The sequence below is a fragment of the Amblyomma mixtum genome, chromosome 5 (genome assembly GCF_055824585.1).
Source record: "Amblyomma mixtum isolate Tamu chromosome 5, ASM5582458v1, whole genome shotgun sequence".
NCBI classification, from domain to species: Eukaryota; Metazoa; Arthropoda; class Arachnida; order Ixodida; family Ixodidae; genus Amblyomma; species Amblyomma mixtum.
Window position 1 is genome coordinate 169,706,554 of NC_143016.1, and position 17,974 is coordinate 169,724,527.

Genomic DNA, 17,974 nt, shown 5'->3' on the forward strand with positions numbered 1-17,974 from the left:
ATTTTTGCGACCACCTTTAAATACAGCTGTAACTCGTACTGCTTTCATTTTATCAGGAAACACACCAGTCACTAGCATTCTGTTACAAATGTAGGTAAGTGGGCCAGAAATTTAAGAGATAGCTGCTTTGATAGGAAAAACGTTGATTTCATCATTACCGGGCGAACATGTGTCTTTCAGGGCGTTTACAATCTGTGTTATTTCTTTGTCTGAAGTAGGCGCCAAGAACAAAGAATCGTTGTAAGCCGATGGTATGTATGAAGTAGCAGATTTTGAGTCATGCGCCGTTTCGGGCCCATTAAAGATACCCGAAGCTAAAAAATGAGTGTTAAACTGATTTGCAAGCGTCACGCCGGAGTGGACTGCTCCATTTATGTCCAGCTCAGTAGGTATACGCGGTCGTTCATTTCCTATAATTTTGTTAACAGTTCCCCAAAGAAGTTTCGAGTTATTAATTATAGGGGTGATTTTATTTTCATACTATGCATTCTTTGCCTACTTGAGGTCCAAGCTTAACTTGTTTATACATTTCTTAAACTCCATTAGATCGGCCTGATTGTTTGTTTCTAGGAAGCGAGAGAACGTGCAGTTTTTTTCTTTAATGCGTTTGAACAGTGATGGTGTGATCCATTCTTTTCTGGCTTTCCTGTGCTTCATAACGGTAGCATAAGGGAATGCACAACTGTAGCTCTGAATTATTTTTGTAAGAAAATGTCATACGCTTTTGAAGGATCAGTCTCGTGATACACCCCTTCCGAATTAGTTTCACTCATCAAGGAGCAAAAGCGGCCAATTCTCTCAGGATTTACTATCCGACAAGTGCAGGCATTCTTTGAGACTTCTTTTTATAATGAGAATAGAGCAAAAAAAGGGCATGTGGTCGCTCATTGTAGAAGAAAACACTCTCAAAACAATATTTTGAGAATGAAAACTTGTGAAGCATACATCAGTTAATTTTGCATACTGTTCAGTTACCCTTGTGAGCTGGTCAACGATGTTTTCGCGCCCATAAGATGACATTAGCTCAGTCAGATTTGTCTTTACGTTGCTGTTTGTAAGGAGGTCCATCCCCAAATACAAAAAAAACTGATTGCTCGTGATGGGGGGTGTACGATATAGCAAAGTAACGGCAACTTTGTTCGTGACAATATAAATAGATTAATATGCTTCATTTACAACTACAGATGAACGCGGGACACACGTGGAGGGCCCACGCCGCCGCCAAGGACTCCTTTTCTGTCTGGCCGTACCTTTATTCTGTGATGGTCATAGACTTTGACGCAATGCGACTGGCCTGCCTTCGCCAGATGGCTGTGTCGTTAAAAGAACAACTTCAAGTCGAAAAGAGCTCGCATGAACCGAAACTGTTATGGCAGATGATGGATGGTACTTGGCCAAGCACAGGTCGGGCGTCGGAAGTGCCTTGATTCTTGTGAATCCTGCTTCCCGCCCATGCTGTCAAGTCCAACTAGTCTTCTCGTTTGGAAGGTTGTGTATTGATACAGTGATTTCCGAGACATGTGGCATAAACTTGGCAAGATGATCGACCATCCCATGTAGATCGGACCATCTCATGTAGATGAGATGGTAGATCAGGCCTGGTACCAGCATTGTTTGTGGGAAGTGCCATGGTATGGAATGCTTCAAGCTTGCCTGGATCTGGCTTAATGCCTTGTACAGAGACAATGACGTCCAATAAATGGCACTTCCCAGTCTAAAGAAACAGCAAAAAATTTGTTATGCTTTGTTGTGTTATCGTAAATTCGACCTCTAGTCCGACGGTCTGCAGTCTGACGTTGCGTATTCTGCCTTTGTGCAGTGTGTCGTTGTGTAGTCGATCGCTCTGTTGCCTGCTGTTCGGCATTTTGACGTTCTATATTTTGATGTTCTGTATTTTGGGGGTCTGCGTTGTGATGTTCTGCGCTCTGACTCTTCGTTCTGTGACATTCTGTTGTTGAACGGTCTACGATCCGATCGCATGCTCCATTCTCCATGATCCTTTCTCTCCTAATGTAAAAATATTGACACGTGTGGAATGTTACCAAAGTAAACTACGACAAAATATTTCTAATGGTGGATTGACAGTTACCGTTCTTTGCAGGCATTCGAAGCTGGTAGCTCAGAACAGAAATTGTGTGAGCATGCAAAACACGTGGAGAAGAAGACGTCTGGGAAGCTACCATTTATTTAGGTCCAAGCCTCAACACTGGGAGGAGGTGTTAGAGCAGGAACGCCTGCAAGGAGAAAAAAAATGCAGATGTGAATGAAACAAGACTCGAAAGGTTTGCGTATGAGCAAATGTGTGTTCAGAAAGGAAAGCGCTTCCGAAATAAACAAAAATTGAAATCAGATCCGTAAAAAGGCACAGTTTAAAAATGCACTAAACAGAATTTATTATAATAGCAGGATTTAAGGTCCCAATGCGACACGCTGGCAAAAGTGGAGGGCTCCAGATCCATTTAAGCCATGTGATTGATGGTGTGTAATGTGCGCTGGCAACGCACAATACTAGGGTCGCGGTGAATTTAGTCTTCATTGAAATTAGGGCCGCCACAGTGGGGATGGAGTCCTCGAATTTTGCATTAGCAGCCAAATGCCGGAGAACGTAACCACACTGCGGATACTAAAATGAACTGTTTTCACGACTGCCGAATGACCAAATGCAACGGTAACAAATTCTGATAATTAGCCTCTTGGGGAGCCTTACCGTTCATGTACACAGAATTGCAATGTATGAGTCGCGTAGAACTAGCATTTCGGAAAATCCTAAAAAATTATCTATGCTTTGGCTGCTGCCACTCCTGGCGTGTCCTTAGCTCTAATTTTTTGCCACCTTAATGGCCATGCCGAGCTGGCACGACGACATTTGGTAGCGACCTATTTGAAAGGTATGTGATCTAGCAGCATAATCTCAGATGCTTTCTTTTTTTTCGCGCCACTCATGCATCCATGCATCCGACGACCTAAAGGCGAAAGGGCAGTGGCCCACGTGTGTGTGCCTCTGCTGAAAAGGGTTTCTAAAATTGCGTCAGCAGTTTATTTTTTCTACATAAGCTTATTCCACGGACAGCCGAGATACATCTAGCATATGCTGAGTAGTTATGTATGAAAAACAAGGCAAGCATAATTGTACGACCAAAATCTCCGGTACATGCAGTTATTCTGAGCATTCAACAAGGAAGCTGCTGCAAAACTTACTTTGGCGGTGAAGGCACAAGCACTCCTGTGTCGGGTACCTCAGCATCAGCTTGTGACGCTTTAACATATCTGCTTCACTGCCGCTTCACTTCTGTAGAAGATTCCAGAAAAAGTACACACAAATAAAATCATTAGTTTTTTTTACAACGTACTTCATACGAGGCTGTATGCCTCATTTGAAAACTGCGAAAACGATTTTTATGGTAAGAGCCTTAAGATTTTCCCCAACAAAGCCATCATCAGGAAGGAAGCATTGAAGCAGTAATGCGACACTGTAAGCACTGACCACAATACTACATGCGATGGAATCTTGAAATACAACTCCTGAGCTGACCACGACGAGCCATCTGCAGCCCCTCCGCGGTGGCTCAGTGGTTACGGCGCTCGGCTGCTGGCCCGAAAGACGCGGGTAAGATCCCAGCCGCGGCGGCTGAATTTCTTTGGAGGCGAAATTCTAGAGGCCCGTGTACTGTGCGATGTCAGTGCTCGTTAAAGAACCCCAGCTGGTCGAAATTTCAGGAGCCCTCCACTTCGGCGTCTCTCATAGCCTCAGTCGCTTTGGGAAGTTAAACCTTAATATACCAAACCAAACCAAACCAAGCCATCTGCCATGTACATCTGTTTACACCTAGAGGGCACATGTTTCTTGGCTGATTGGTCGTTGAATATTTGCAGGAGACTATGAAAATACTAACACAACTTTCTTATCTATGATGCTAATCCTATTCTAATGCGGAAGGAATAACAGAAAGACACTAAAACTGTTATTGACCACCAGCCGACATGCCGAACCAGCTAGTCAGCCACCGATGATGACTGAGTGGTTCTGTACGCTCTCGCCGCTCTTGCGCTACGCTTCTCTACGTAGCCCATACTAAATTTCCTGAATTACACAAGTTATAAATTGCAAGATTGAGTGCACTGTAGGGCATAGTGATAAGAAATGTGGTGCAGCATTTCGACCAAGTGTACCAAAAATCTTTTCTACGCCCACCTTCATGCTAAGCTAACCAGGTTATTGGCTGGCTATATTTTATATGCTGTTAAAAAGAAGTTTTCAACTCTTTTTGACGGACGCTGGAGAACAGTATGCTCTATCTCCCCAAATAAAGAGCTGGCTCCCGACATTGTGAAATGAGAACATATAAACAGTATTGATGCTACATAACTTATTAATACCGCATTCACACGTTTCCCAAAGCATGCATGAATGACATTCTTACATCTCGACCAGAAAGTAACGGTATCTCAAAGTATTAGAGGTTGAATATATCAGAAACACCGGTCGATGTTATTACTAAAGAGCAGCGATTATAAAGGCATGAATATAAAAGGTGCAACCAATTACCAAAGAAGGACAATTAGCTGAGTAGAATACAAAGCATAGCACAGTGACTGGAATTATCCCTATCCTTCCACAGCTTTCCAAACCTAAGGAGCTAAGTAACCCACTTAATTTAGCTTCGAAGAACTGCAACCTTGTTATAGAGCACAGATTGGCCATTCATTACAGAAACTCTTGTAAGCTCAGTGGATAGCCCAACTTCAATGTTATTGCTCCTGTTTCAAGAGCTGTCTCACGAAGTCTCCTACGACCAAAGTCATTTTCCATTCAATATAACTCAATTTTACCTACTCAGATTTGCCATTGGGTAAATTGCACACACACTGCTCATATATGATTGGGATTATGACATTATCCCAAAAACCTTCTATCCAGGCACTGGGTACTACAGTACTAATGTATTGGCCCCAACTTCTAGTGCTTCAAAGTATGCCAGCTTCCACATGCAGTATGCCGTATGGGCCAATGTGCCTAGTCCGCATGGTGTCATGGTGAATATTTTCCAGGAACTGCAGACTGACTGAAGAAAAAGCTACAGACCATGCAATCACAATACTCCACTCCGTACACGAGTATGGAGTGTTTCTGTGAACACTTTCAAAAAATTCCGAAATAGAGCGGGGTCGTTAGTGTTTAATTTCGCATGCTACCAGGTAAAGGTGGTTGACCATGGTGTCAATAGGTCGGCGCTCTAGTAAAAGCCCTCTCGTCAGTTAAAAATAAAAAAGAAAGTGTGGGCTGGATTTTGGATGCCATGCTTTAAGTTGATTACAAATAAAGGCCAAAGGCTGAAAAATGAAATTAACAAGAAGGGGATTTCGAAATAAACTGTCTTAGGTTCAGAGCAAAACTAAGCACAGCAAGCTTGTAACAGAAAAAAAGAAGCAGAAAGAAGTGGAAGCGAGGAGATTGCCGCGAAAATTCAGGCGAAAAGAGAATGAATAGCAGGATGGAGGAGAGCTGACGTGAGAACCCAAAAAATAAAAGGAGATGCCGGGAACAAAACGCAGAAGAGACATGAAGGATTGTAAAGCAATGAATATTAAGAAAATATCGAGAATGAACAGAAAATGTTCAGGAAAAATATACCGTATGTTTACATGTTTGCAGAATGATAAATAGAAAAGGCGAGGGACAATACAAGAAATCATCATGCAAAGAAAGGTAAGGATGAAAGAAGAACACCGAAAGGACAGGATGCTACAAAAATAAAGGATGGAAGAAAAACAAGAAAAAACAATTTAAAAGCAATGATACAGGGTCTAGCAATAAAGTGTCGACAAGTTGGCTTGAGAAGGACAAGAGAAATAAGGGCGTATTTATTTTTTAAGAGCATAGTAAAGGAGTAAAGTACTGAATAAGGCTGAGAAATAACATATGGCCCCTTGACAAAGTTATACAACGTTGTCGCACAAAAAAGGGAAATAACACCAATTAGAGATAGGCTAGACATCACGAAAGTAAAAAGGAAGAGGCACAGCACAAGGCAAGAGCAGAAAAAAGTGGTGGCTAAAAAACCGTCAGGCAGAAAAAAAGGAGGAAGGAAATTGCAAATTCCATTCATTGCAACTAAAACCACTACCTAATTTAAAACACCGCTCATTTAGCTGCAGACAGCGCTGCTCAAACGCCGTGTCACCTGTAGTGGTTGGGGAGAAAAGTGCACATTTGAAGGATGTCGAGCAGCTAAAACTATCTTTGTAGAAACTACACACTTACGCCACCATAGCTGCTGCAACCAGAAAGCAGGGACACGCGCTCCTTTTAAGCGCCTTCTTCTGTCCATTGTGCTCGTCTTTGCATTGGCTGCTCGCTCTCCTGTGCTCCCTCCTCCACATAGCCACTTCTTTTTTTTGCTGCGGTTAAATGCGAAGCGTTACGAATTACCTCCTTCTTCGCATTTCACTTGAAGGCGCTTAGCCGCAATGATAACTTACCGCTCAAATGGATGATCCGCGCATTATAGCAGCCGTCGCACACGCTATCACCGCCCCAGAACATTTCTTCGTTCTGTCCAAGTGTTCGACGTCTGATGGGGAGAAGTCCAGCACTGCGTCTTCGTGCACGACATATCGCTTACACTCACTTGCGTACTGAACAAGCGGAAGCATATCCACGGCAGCCACTAACACATCACTATACCGGCACGCAAAATAGAGTCCACGGTCCGCGAGCTGAACAGCCCGGTTGCCGTTGTCAGAAGGGAAGCTGGGCGGCATCCATCTTGCCAACCGACTCTGTCTCGCAGAGAGACGGAAAGGGGAAGATTGAAGAGAGCACTGAGTGAAGACGGCAAAATCGGCATTACTCTAATGGCCGTAAAGGTATTTAAGCATCACTTGTTGATGGGCTAGTCAGTGCATAGTTCTAGGTACAAAAGTTAGCGCAAAAAACGAGACAATCACAAGAAAGGTAGACAAGACAACGCGCGTTGTCTTGTCCACCTTTCTTGTGATTGTCTCGTTTTTTGCGCTAACTTTTGTGCCGTAAAGGCTATTGAGGTTACTAGTGCCGCCTACATACGCGGCCGTAACTGGTGAGCTGGGGCCTACTCAGTGGTAACCATAATGCGACGGTGCCCTTGCGATGTATGCGATGTAACGCAGATATTAGTGTGCTGCACAGACGCTTTTGGTTTCATATCTTTAGCAGTAGCCTCTGTGACGCGCTGAAATCATCGGAGGCCAGTTTGACTTCTTGCGCGAGCTTGGATCTACCATCACCCCTCCCGGCCCGCCCGCCGGGGCCCGCATAAAAGAAAATTTAAAATGAAACAGAAAATGTTTCCCGGCTCCGCCCGGCAACTCCCCCTCCTCTTGCCCTCCCAGAGGCTTCATGGCGCCTATTCACGCCCCCACCTCTCTTGTAAATATTTTCCTGCGCTTTCAAGCAACCGCTGGCCTGAAAGCGCTTTGAACGACATCTTTCTTGTTTGGGAAGTCCCTGGCAGCCTCTTCAAAGCTCTGTCTCTGCATCGCCCCTGTTGAAGGAACAGATCCTTTGTCTACGTGCCGCCATCAGTGCTGCTTTATAACCAACCAGCAGTTAACGCGTGTTGTATCCGCCGGTTTCCTGTGCCATTCACCCCCGTGTCCCCTCGTTGACGCGTTTCGAGCATTTTTCGTGCTGCATTGTTTTCCTCTCTTTTTTTGTTTGCCATTTTCGCTAGCTTGCCTGCTTACATTTCGCTCTTTGCGGAATAAGCGCCCAGGCTTTCGTCAGCACCCTTTGAGCGCCGTCTCGTGACAGCCCTGTATCTATGCGCTGCTCATCACTTATGTGTATCACCAACAGCGTTCGCTCGTTTTCCCTAGAGTACGCCGAAAATGAACGTTTCGTCTTGCTGTCTTGCGCTCGATCGTTTTTATGTTTTTATGACCGGCAAGGGTCCCCGCAACATTCGACGCGCTCTGCCTGCGGAGCAGATAGCCCGTTTTCCCTCTGAGGCGTGGTTTTAAGTAAATGTCGCCAACGCAGGGTAGTAAGCGGTGATGGGCGTTGATATTTCCTCCGCGTCGCGCTCTCCCTATGCTTATGTTTGTCAGAACGTGGGATATGGAACCTTTCAACAGTACCGTCGCATGGACTCCGACAACAGAAGTTTCCGGCGCGCTTCTAGGAATGTTTCGCTCGGACTATACTGCAGATGTTGCAAAGACGTTTAAGCCCTGGGCACTTATGAGCGTTCAGGATGGCTCGGAGATAATGTTAATGAGCTTACGACAGCCTCGCTGCCCGGATGATTGTTTAGCTTTCAAGCCTTTAATTAAGGGCGGCGCGGAATGCCTGGATGGGTTTGCACTTACCGGAAAGGCGCCAGCGTGTTTTCTACGGCTGCTGATATGCTATACACTATTGGCGGAAATGCACACAAGAGCACAACCGCTCCGCTACGCCAAACTATCGAAGTCTGTAAGCAGTTGCGAAGAAATAACTATAAAAGACCCCGCTAACCTTCGATCTAAAGATCGAATCACAGACGAGCTTGCATACAAGCCTCGTTGAGAGCGGTCTTCGGGAAGCGGGCAGAACTGCTCCGAGAGATGCGCATCTCGCAGGTCGACGACGAACCTGTCGCGAACCAAGCGTTCATTCGGGCAGGAATTTGCATCGTTTGACCAAGTTTGGTGTAAAATGTACCGACGCTCTCACCATGTTGTTGGACGCACATGTGAAAGCCGGATGACTCGTAGAGTTCATTTGCAGTATGCACGAAGTACTCGGAGAAGCGTTTGACTACTGCTTCTTAGGATGTCAACCAGGCTGCGTCGAGTGAAAACGTGTCGAGGAGGAGGTGTGCGTCCGGGTCCATGCAGTACAGAAGCGAACGTACTTAGACGTTTTGAGAACCTTTTTGTAGTTCAGAGAAGGCGGCATAATCTTCGATGCGAGACTTCCATGAGGCCTACCTTGAGGGGTTCGAGGAGTCGAACGCTTCGAGGGTCATTGCTTCGTGCCATCGACGGTTGTTGAAATGGTCAAAGACTGCAGTTTCTCAAGTAGGTACCACTTCTGACACCATTCGGCGTGGGCGCTCGTAAGCGGTCATGCCACCGAGAGGCACTGAGCGACCACAAGCGCTCGGGTACAAACTGTAGGTCCGTTTATTTGCAAGTCACTTCTCATATTTAGCCCAGAGGGCACCACTAGTAAACAGATAGGTGGCGACCAGTTTTCTGCATGTTATGGGAAAGTTTATGCAGATATAGAGTGACATGAACCTGCTGTCTTAGTCAAGGCGCACTCAAAGCTTTATTACTGCCATTTTTTTTACTTTTTGCAGCAGACTTGCTGTTACACTGATGATACGCGCTGTGAAGACACGTTGTTACTTCCTGTGTGCATGTGAGTGTGTGTAAGTGTGTTTGGGTGTCTAAACGCGCGCAGTCGTGCATGTGTTTGCTTGTGAGTAGTTCTTGCTTCATCTTTTTGTCACAGTAGCGCCGTGGTTATGCCGCTCGGCTGCTATCCCCAAACAAGTGGGTTCTATCCCAGCCACTGCGCTCGCATTTCAATGGAATCGAAACGCTAGAGGTCGCTGTAGTTTGCAATTTCAGTGCACGTTAAAGAACCACAGGTGGTCGAATTATCGGAGCCCTTCAGTACGGTGTCCCCCATAGCCTGCGTCGCTTTGGGACGTTAAACCCATAACTCAACCAACTTCATCTGGGACCTTTTATGTGCGGCAAGGAACTTTTGGTTTGCTCTTTTTAGATACGTTGCAACGGGGTGTTGTCATATCTTACTAGGCGGCGGTTTTGCTGAGTGAGAGCACATGTATGTATGCCGGATACCATCAATGGCTGATTCTTCTTGGGCGCAAATGCAGTGGTTGCTTTAAAAATAAAAGAAGTTTGCGCTCTATCCTGTCCTTGTGTGCCTATTCTTCGTGCGCTCGTCGTAGCTACGCACGCAACTTTTCCGGTCCCCGAGGCCATATGCTTCTCGATTTTTTTGCTGTTTGTCCCGCAGAGAGTTTGTACATTCGATAAATGAGCGTTTCAGGAATATAATACCCCACTTAGCAACTGCTGTGAGAAAGCGAAATTCTCCCGGGGATGCGCCCATCACGGCGATTCCACCCCAGCGCTAGTGTTGTTCGCATAGCTGCGTGCTCATTTTCATGGCATAAATACAAATCTGGGCTTCAATGTGAGAAATATTAGCTTCCTTTCCGCACCAATTGCAGTTTTGTTTGTACATATATTATGATAACGCTGCGTGAAGCAATGGAATATCACCTGCCTGAGAAATGTTTGATTGCCGGGTTTTACGATCGCGTAGGACCAGCGCACCCCCTTAATTGTATTTTGTTTTCTCCGATGTGACTAAGTATTCATTTAAAACCTCTTTATCCAGAAGCATGCTCGGCGATTGCTTGCATTCAGTAAGCCTACCATATTAATGGTCCAAAATCGGCGCCAACGACTGCTGCTAACTGCCTTGAATATTGATCGGTAGACCGGGTCACACCGGTAGTACCCACTTATTGTAATGCGCGTTCTGCGATGTAAGCACTCGTCCATCTGAGGTAACTGTAGGCATAACCACACGTGATGGTCATCTGTATTCGTGAAAACTTATAAAAGCGCTCTCCGCAAAAGCCGAAATCGCACACGCGAACCTTGTGGACTCGCTAGTCCTACTAATCCTAGAGGGGCTCGGCGGGCCCGCTTCGACTGGAATTTCTGGCAAAGCTCATCGCTAGAGAGTGTTAAATTATGTACAGAAGAAATGTATTCTTATTCTTATTCTAATAAGGATAAGGTAGAGATAACTGCACTTATTCAGGCCGTCCCCTCAAAAGGCGCCAAGTTTTCTCTTGGGCTCTGGCCTGGGCAAGGCAGGCCTGGCGACATCGTAACCCGCATTGCCGACGATGTTGCGACGTGTATGCTCTAGTAAAGTCGCGCGAGCGTTCGAATGAGGCGATCGCTGGTGGTGGCAGAAGTTTCTTGACCCCGATTTGGGTCGCATGTTTTTAAATACATCACGCGCGTCCAGGACACGAAAACTTTGTCGTAGAACCACAGGATCTTGCATTATTCACTGACGTAAAAAACTGCAGTACGACGAACAACAGTGTCATGACCCCTCTAAAAAGCCCTTTAGACGGTGTTAAATCATAAAGAACCATTTTTCAAAAGCAGGCGCACCATAATCTGTCTGTGCCGGTGCTGCCACCGTTGTTCCTTCATTCGCAGCTGAGCCACTAGCGGCCCCTTTTGTCCTAGTAAAAAGCTTCCGAATTAGGTTAATGACCAGAGGAAGATACTGAAGTACAGTGATTATACTGACCGCCTGGGCTGTTTTTACTTGCTCTAAATAAAAATATGGGCTCATTTTAACATCGCTTGTTTTACGTTGTTGTTTCGAAGCCCAGCACACTAAGCATTGGCATTTAAAGTGAGAAATCATAGGAACGCGAGAAAGACTTCTTGAAGCTCGCACCTGAGAAAGCCATTATCACTCCCATGGTGGTGGATGGCCAGGAGACGGCTTGCCGGTTCACACCGAACGCCTCCATGAAGTACACGTAGAACAAGCCCGATGTGCAGAACACAGCTGAGCTGAAGAGCAACGCCGTACAGCCGATGAGGGCGACATCCCAGTGGGCGTTCTCTTCGCCTGAAGTATGGTGCCGCTTGCTGTGGTCCAGCTCCTTGTCAAGAGCAACGGCTTCGGTTGGACGCGGCGAAGCACACTCTGCATTTTGTATTCGTGTGCTACGCTTGTCTCACATTCGCATCTTACAATAGTCGCCGCTTCAAGTTGCTATTCACCGCATGCTGATTGACAGTTATCCCCGAAGTAAACTTTCTATTCACCTGTTGTCGCACCGATAGCGTAATTGGCACGTTAGTAGTCTATTTTATTGACACACACGGTTTGTCGTATTGTTCTCAAAATATGTCAACACTATATAGGCCCTAGATATTCCGGTAGTGCTTTTTGCTGCAGTTGGATGTGTACTAAAGTGAAATGAGTCGAAGAACTCCATTCTTGGGAAAAGAGCCCCACCTTTGCGAGTATACTGCTAAAAGTACCGGGGCAGATGGACAGTGCATTGGCTTCTCAGCATAACATGAGCAAATTGACTTATACCTGCATGAAATTAAAAAGCTGGACAAACTTCACTCGGTTTATTCGAGACGTCACAGTGTAGCGGCGACAACAAGCTACTAGGTTCGTCGAGCATTGATTTTAATGCAATATTATTACGCGGCCTCTGCCCTTATATTGTCGATGATTTAGAAACAAAAACTAGACTTCGGTGCATTTTTTTTTGTCTCAAAAGCCGGACTGAACCATTCTGCAGATGAACAAGAAGTCTCTGTGTCGTTTTACGACTTTTTCTGAAATATTCATAACACACCCCCTCACTTCAGTGCATGGATTTCCCAGCTGTGGGAACGTTGAATCACTGTCTCCAGATCACTCTAGACGTACGAACATTTAAAGCCCTGCATTGCACGAGTGAATGCAGCCACAACGGGTGTTACATTAATTTGTGCCGGCAACGGAGACGTTTTCAAAGGTATTACAAGTTTCGTAAAAAAATCTAGAAGCGCATACCCGTGGTAGTTCTGCCGCTTGAACTCTCTGATGTTGATAGCGATGCATGCGATTCCATCCTCGGGCGGCTTACCGAGTGAACGCCTTAGCTATAGGGCCGAGAGAAACTGTGTCTAGTCGCGATTCTAGCTTGAGCGATGCCGCTAACAGCTGTGCAATGGAAATGCCACTGAACATGTGGCGGCAACGGAAGTCGTATCTGCTGCGCAGCAACGCAGTAAATACGCGGGATACGAGCCAGCTTTAAACAAAGCACAGCAGAGCAGAAGTGCACGATGAGCCTGAAGACTTCAAAAGCTCAGTAGAGCTGGGCATTAGTAAGGCACTACACTTAGGCTAAGGTAATTTCTTCAAAATCTACTCCAAGGGGATAAAACGCTTGGCCAAACAATCATTTGTAGGGAAGGGTCGCAAGCGGCTGCCCGAAATCAGAAATCGGGTTGCGGTCGTCACTGTGTTTGAGTAGTGTCCCCCTTAAAGACATGAAACTAGGAAAGTAGGAGCGGAGGCGAGGGTCTCGTTTCGTATGTTAGATGCGGACTGAAAGGTTGAATCCGCGAACAGCGAATCTCACTTCGAAGTCGTCGCCGTGGAATCCTACTCACTGTCTTAGTTTCGAAACGATCAACACCTCACTTTGTGAACCTGGGGGCTTATCTTCTGATAAAGAAAATAAGCACTTGATGAAAACTATGATAGGCGATGACTGACAGACTGTCATGGAAGGGAGGGAAACTCTTAGCTACCTACTGAGTACATACTCCGAGCCTAGTCTGATTTCAGGTGTGGCCTCAGTCTCCAAGCTTGTAGGTTGACACTCGTTGCTACGAAATGAGCACTGGTGCGTTCTTTGGTAGTACTACTTTTGGATCGATGACATTTTTACGCCAACTGGCGGGGCTGTCAACGATGCCACAGTTCGAGAAATCCAAAGTTTCATAGAGTTGCAGGGCCAGCCATTTGAGCAGTGGCGGCGACACACAGGGCGACAGCTAGCAAGTTTCCATTCTGCACTGAAGACAAAACTTAATGGCAATACATGGTAATACGGACGGTCAGGTCCAGATCTTTCTCATTATTCGTTGGCAACTGTTGAATTTGCTTTGGATTGTGCCAAATTTATTGAGTCTGTGATGGCTGTGTTTCTGCTTTGTGCCTTGCTTTGCGGGCCGCACTCCACCAGCGTTCGTTCTCCGTTCGACCAGCAGTAAATTTGGATCGCTGACATTCTGGAAGACGTGCAGCGTTCAGTGCACGGTGCACCACCTCGACTGCATCCATGGTTCTTCCGCGACGCCACTCATGTGCTACTTACCGCTCCCGGCTGCTACTGAACAGGCGCTAAGAATGCAGTGCATTGAGTTTTTTCAGGATGTTATCTTGAGCACGGCTTTTCAGGATGTTTGGTGCAGTCTCGTAGCAACCCTGCGCCTTACTTGATAACAACGAATTTGGCGCGGAGCACTCGCTATGCGCACGGTGTGTCCGCGTGCTGATGTTGACACGCGCGTTACTACTACTATGCGAAGGCCGGAAATCTTGGCTTTAACATCTAGCCCTGAAAAAGTTTTGCACCTGTAAATGAAAGTGTCAGTGAAGTTGCATGCAAAGTGCAATAGCAAAAATCACTTTACATTGTTCATTTCCTGTTGAAAAAGAAAATTAGGAAGCGAATGTTCATTACAACCATTTGTGTGTGTGCTGCCGTAAAGCATGACTTAATTTGACGGTGTTTGACTCTGTGTATTGGTCAATGTTCACAACTTAGAGGGAGCGCCTCAAACAAATCATTATTTAGGCGCCACGAAGCACTACTGAATGGAGTCTTTAAGAATCGCGCGCATCTTGACAATTCTCAATGAATTCGCGCTTGTTTGTTAATGGCGGCAGCCCCATGTGAGACAAGTAGTCTCATTTATTCAGACTGGAAAAAAATAAACGCAAGGCACGGAACAACTTGCTCTCTGCAGTTTAAAAACGGTTGGCGTAAAAGCGATGTTCCAGCCGTTGAAAGCGCGCTTCGAAAAAAACCTGAAATTAATCCTGTTGGCGATGAAAACATGTCTACAACAGGAAAACTACCTAAATAAAAACCAAATGTTTCGCCTTCACCAATACTCGTAAACAAGACCCGGTGATTCATAACTTGTGCAGAAAGCAACCCAGATAAGTATGCAACGCTGTCGCTTCAGGATTAACTGATGAAGCCCCGGCTTGCTGACTTTGTCTTGCCGAAACATTTTATGACCACTTGGTAATAATTCTGTTTACGGTTAAAGGAGATCCTTGGGGGAGTTGCTATGATATTTTCCTGAATAACAGCGCGGACTAGGACGAGAACAGGAGACATAGACGGGCGCTGACTTGCAACTGAATTTTTTATAGCTTGGATCTTGAAAATAAATAGGTGGCCACCAAATAACAAAAGAAACAACATACACAATAAATCATGATACTAAAAGAGCCGATCGCTATGTCACTTGCATTTCATTAAAAAGGCCAATTCTTTTGATGAAATTGCCAGAGAGGGGCTGCTGACACAAGTTTTTGCTGACAGGGCAATTTGTTCGGCTTCAATGATTTCACGTTAGCTGATTTTTGCGCTTACTTATCACCTTGATTATCTTGAAGTCCGGCTGGCAATTTTCGCTCTCACAATCCCTACAATGAATGCTTAGATGCTGTAAGGAGATAGCGCCACCCAGCGTCGTTTGTCAGGAGAAGAAGAAAAAGCACAAGGAGCGCGTGCGGAGGGGAACGCCGGGACAGGTAGAAGAGGATTACGTGGCAGAGAAGAGAAGAGCGCGGTGGACGACGGACGTGGACGAGTTCTGCTGGCTCCCCGAGTTCCGGGCTTGGGCCTCAGCCGCAGACGTCAGGGCCACCAGACCTGGACATCCATCGTCGAGAGCCTCAACCACCAGGCCCAGGCGCCACTCTTCTCCGACCACCCGTCAGCTGCTCCACACAGGCCGCCTCTGGCGCCTACGTGACCTTTCCGGGATACCAGACCTGGGAACCGTGCTGGGAGCCCACAGACGCTGACGCTGCGGTAGCGTTGCATCGACATTGGAACGTCCAGAGACTCCCTGACTGCCCGACAGCCAGCCAGTCCTCCCCGCTCGTTGCTCGAATGAGAGACAATTAGTGTGACTTTCCCTTTTTGACTTTCTTTTTCCTGTATTTTTCTTAAGCACTTTGTTCTGTTCCCCCGTGTGTTTTTCCCGTGTGTTGTTGTGTTGATCTCTTGTTCCTTTCCTTTTTTCACGCCCATATTGTAATTGGTTTCCTTTCCTATAAAAGCCGCCTCGTTTATTGTTTGTACTTTTGTGTTTGTGAAAAATACAACCTGCAATCTCCCACAGTCCTTACAGATTTGGCGTCCACTACGACAGGACGAGGTCGGTTTTTATTTCTTTGCCTGGTTTGTTAATTTAGGCACAGTATGAGCGCGTCAGATTTGGTTGCTTTAGGCGAGCGCATGGGCTTGTGCAGCGCGGAGTTACGAGCGTGGGTGGAGGACGAGCTTCGTAAGGCACGGAAAGAGAGAGCCGCTGAGCGTGAAGCTGCGAAGCAGAAATTGGAGTTAGAGGCACGGAATTTAGAGACGGAGAAGCAGAGATTGGAGTTAGAGGCGTGGAACTTGCAGCTAAAAATAACGCTCATGGAGGGTGGCGGAAATCCTCCAAGTGACCGTGGAGAGCGTAGCGTCGCACCGGCCAGCTCCATTAACCCGCACGCACTCATACCACAGTATAATGAAGCGCGGGATGACCTCGATGCCTACTTAAAGAGGTTTGAGCATGTGGCCACGGGGCAGGGTTGCCCAAAAGAAAAGTGGGCAACGGCGTTGAGCTTGTGCCTTGGCGGCGAAGCACTTAGGGTCTTCGGTCGGCTCTCGCCTGAGGATTCCGTGGATTATTACAAAGCGAAGCTTGCCTTGCTTGAGAGGTTTAGGTTCACCGCGGAAGGGTACCGAGAGAAGTTTCGCCAGAGCAAGCCCCAGGATGGTGAAACGGCCTCGCAATATGCTGCCAGGTTGTTTAGTTTCTTTGACCGTTGGGTAAAGATGCGGGGAGAAGGCCGCACTTTTGAGGTAGTTCGCGAGATGGTTGTGAGCGAGCAATTCCTGAACAACTGTCATTCCCGTTTAGCCCTTTTCTTACGTGAGCGGGAGGGCAAGACAGTTTGCAAGCTGGCGGACGCTGCTGATCATTTTCTCGAAGCACAGCGGCAAAATAACTTGTTGTTCTTTAAAGAGCAGGGGGAGCATACGTTAAATAAGGCCAAGGACGAGGTTTCGGGTTCACAATCCCGCCTTCGGTGTTTTCTTTGCGAGAAGACTGGGCACAAGGCGTCGGATTGTCGGGCGAGGCCGAAGCAATTGTATTGCACCTGGTGCCGCGAGGTAGGACATGATGCCCAGTCATGCAAAGCTAAGAGACCAGGAGACCGTGAGGAGTCCGCCTGTTGCATGGCACCTCGATATTCACATCCCTATAACCCTGCAGAGGTAACGCGCGTAGAGGGCCAGTTAGGGGAGATGGTCTGTCCTTCCAACCTGGTGGAAACTGCTATGTCCGTGGGGCACGGTGAGGTGTTCGGCCAGCCTGGTTCGGTATTACGGGATACGGGCAGCACCGGCATTGTTGTGCGTGAGTCCCTTGTACCGGCAGCGGCACTTACAGGGAAACAGGCTACATTATTCTTGGCCAATGGGACCCGTGTAGAAGTTCCGGAAGCGGAGGTGGTGATTTCTTCACCATACTTTTCGGGTAAGGCCATCGCGCGGTGCTTGTCTACACCCCTGTACGACATCATAATAGGCAATGTCCCTGGCGCTAAACCTCCATTCTCGGTCGACCCGCCAGTTCTAACTGATCAGGCAGTTTCCCTTGCCATGACGAGTTCGGTCGATGTTCCTTCCCTTACGGTGACAGCAAAGGTTTCAGAGAGTAGTAAAAGCCCCACTCTGAACACACTCCACTTGTCACGGCCGGAGCTTCGCCTCGAACAGGAAGAAGACCCGACCTTAGAGGTGTGTCGCAGGAAGTTGGGGCAAATATTTCGTGGCAAGGGACAGACCGCCCACTCTTTTGATACAGATGACGGTGTTCTTTTCCGAACATACTAAGTGTGTCCCGGCCGAGTCGTTGAGCAAGCGGTAGTACCGAAGGGCTTACGCACGCAAGTCCTTAAGTTGGCGCATAAGAGTGCATTATCCGGCCATCAAGGAATACGGAAAACAATAGCTAGGGTGCTCAGTAAGTTTTACTGGCCCTGTGTACAGGCTGACATTAAGAATTATGTCAGATCGTGTGATATGTGTCAACGGACTGTGTCGAAGGCAAGGGA

The 17,974-nt window shown here is 46.8% G+C and overlaps 1 protein-coding gene across 1 annotated transcript in view; it reads right to left on the reverse strand.

Moving 5' to 3' along the window:
- LOC149344656 (uncharacterized) overlaps positions 1–12,677 on the reverse strand; it is a 45,644-nt gene extending 32,967 nt beyond the window's left edge. Inside the window, exons 1-2 of the mRNA XM_089542652.1 lie at positions 12,620–12,677; positions 11,495–11,722 (exon numbers count right to left, since the gene is read on the reverse strand). Of these exons, the coding sequence (XP_089398778.1) occupies positions 11,495–11,722; positions 12,620–12,677 (286 nt within the window). The remainder of the gene's footprint in view (positions 1–11,494; positions 11,723–12,619) is intronic.
- Positions 12,678–17,974: the final 5,297 nt, after the last annotated feature.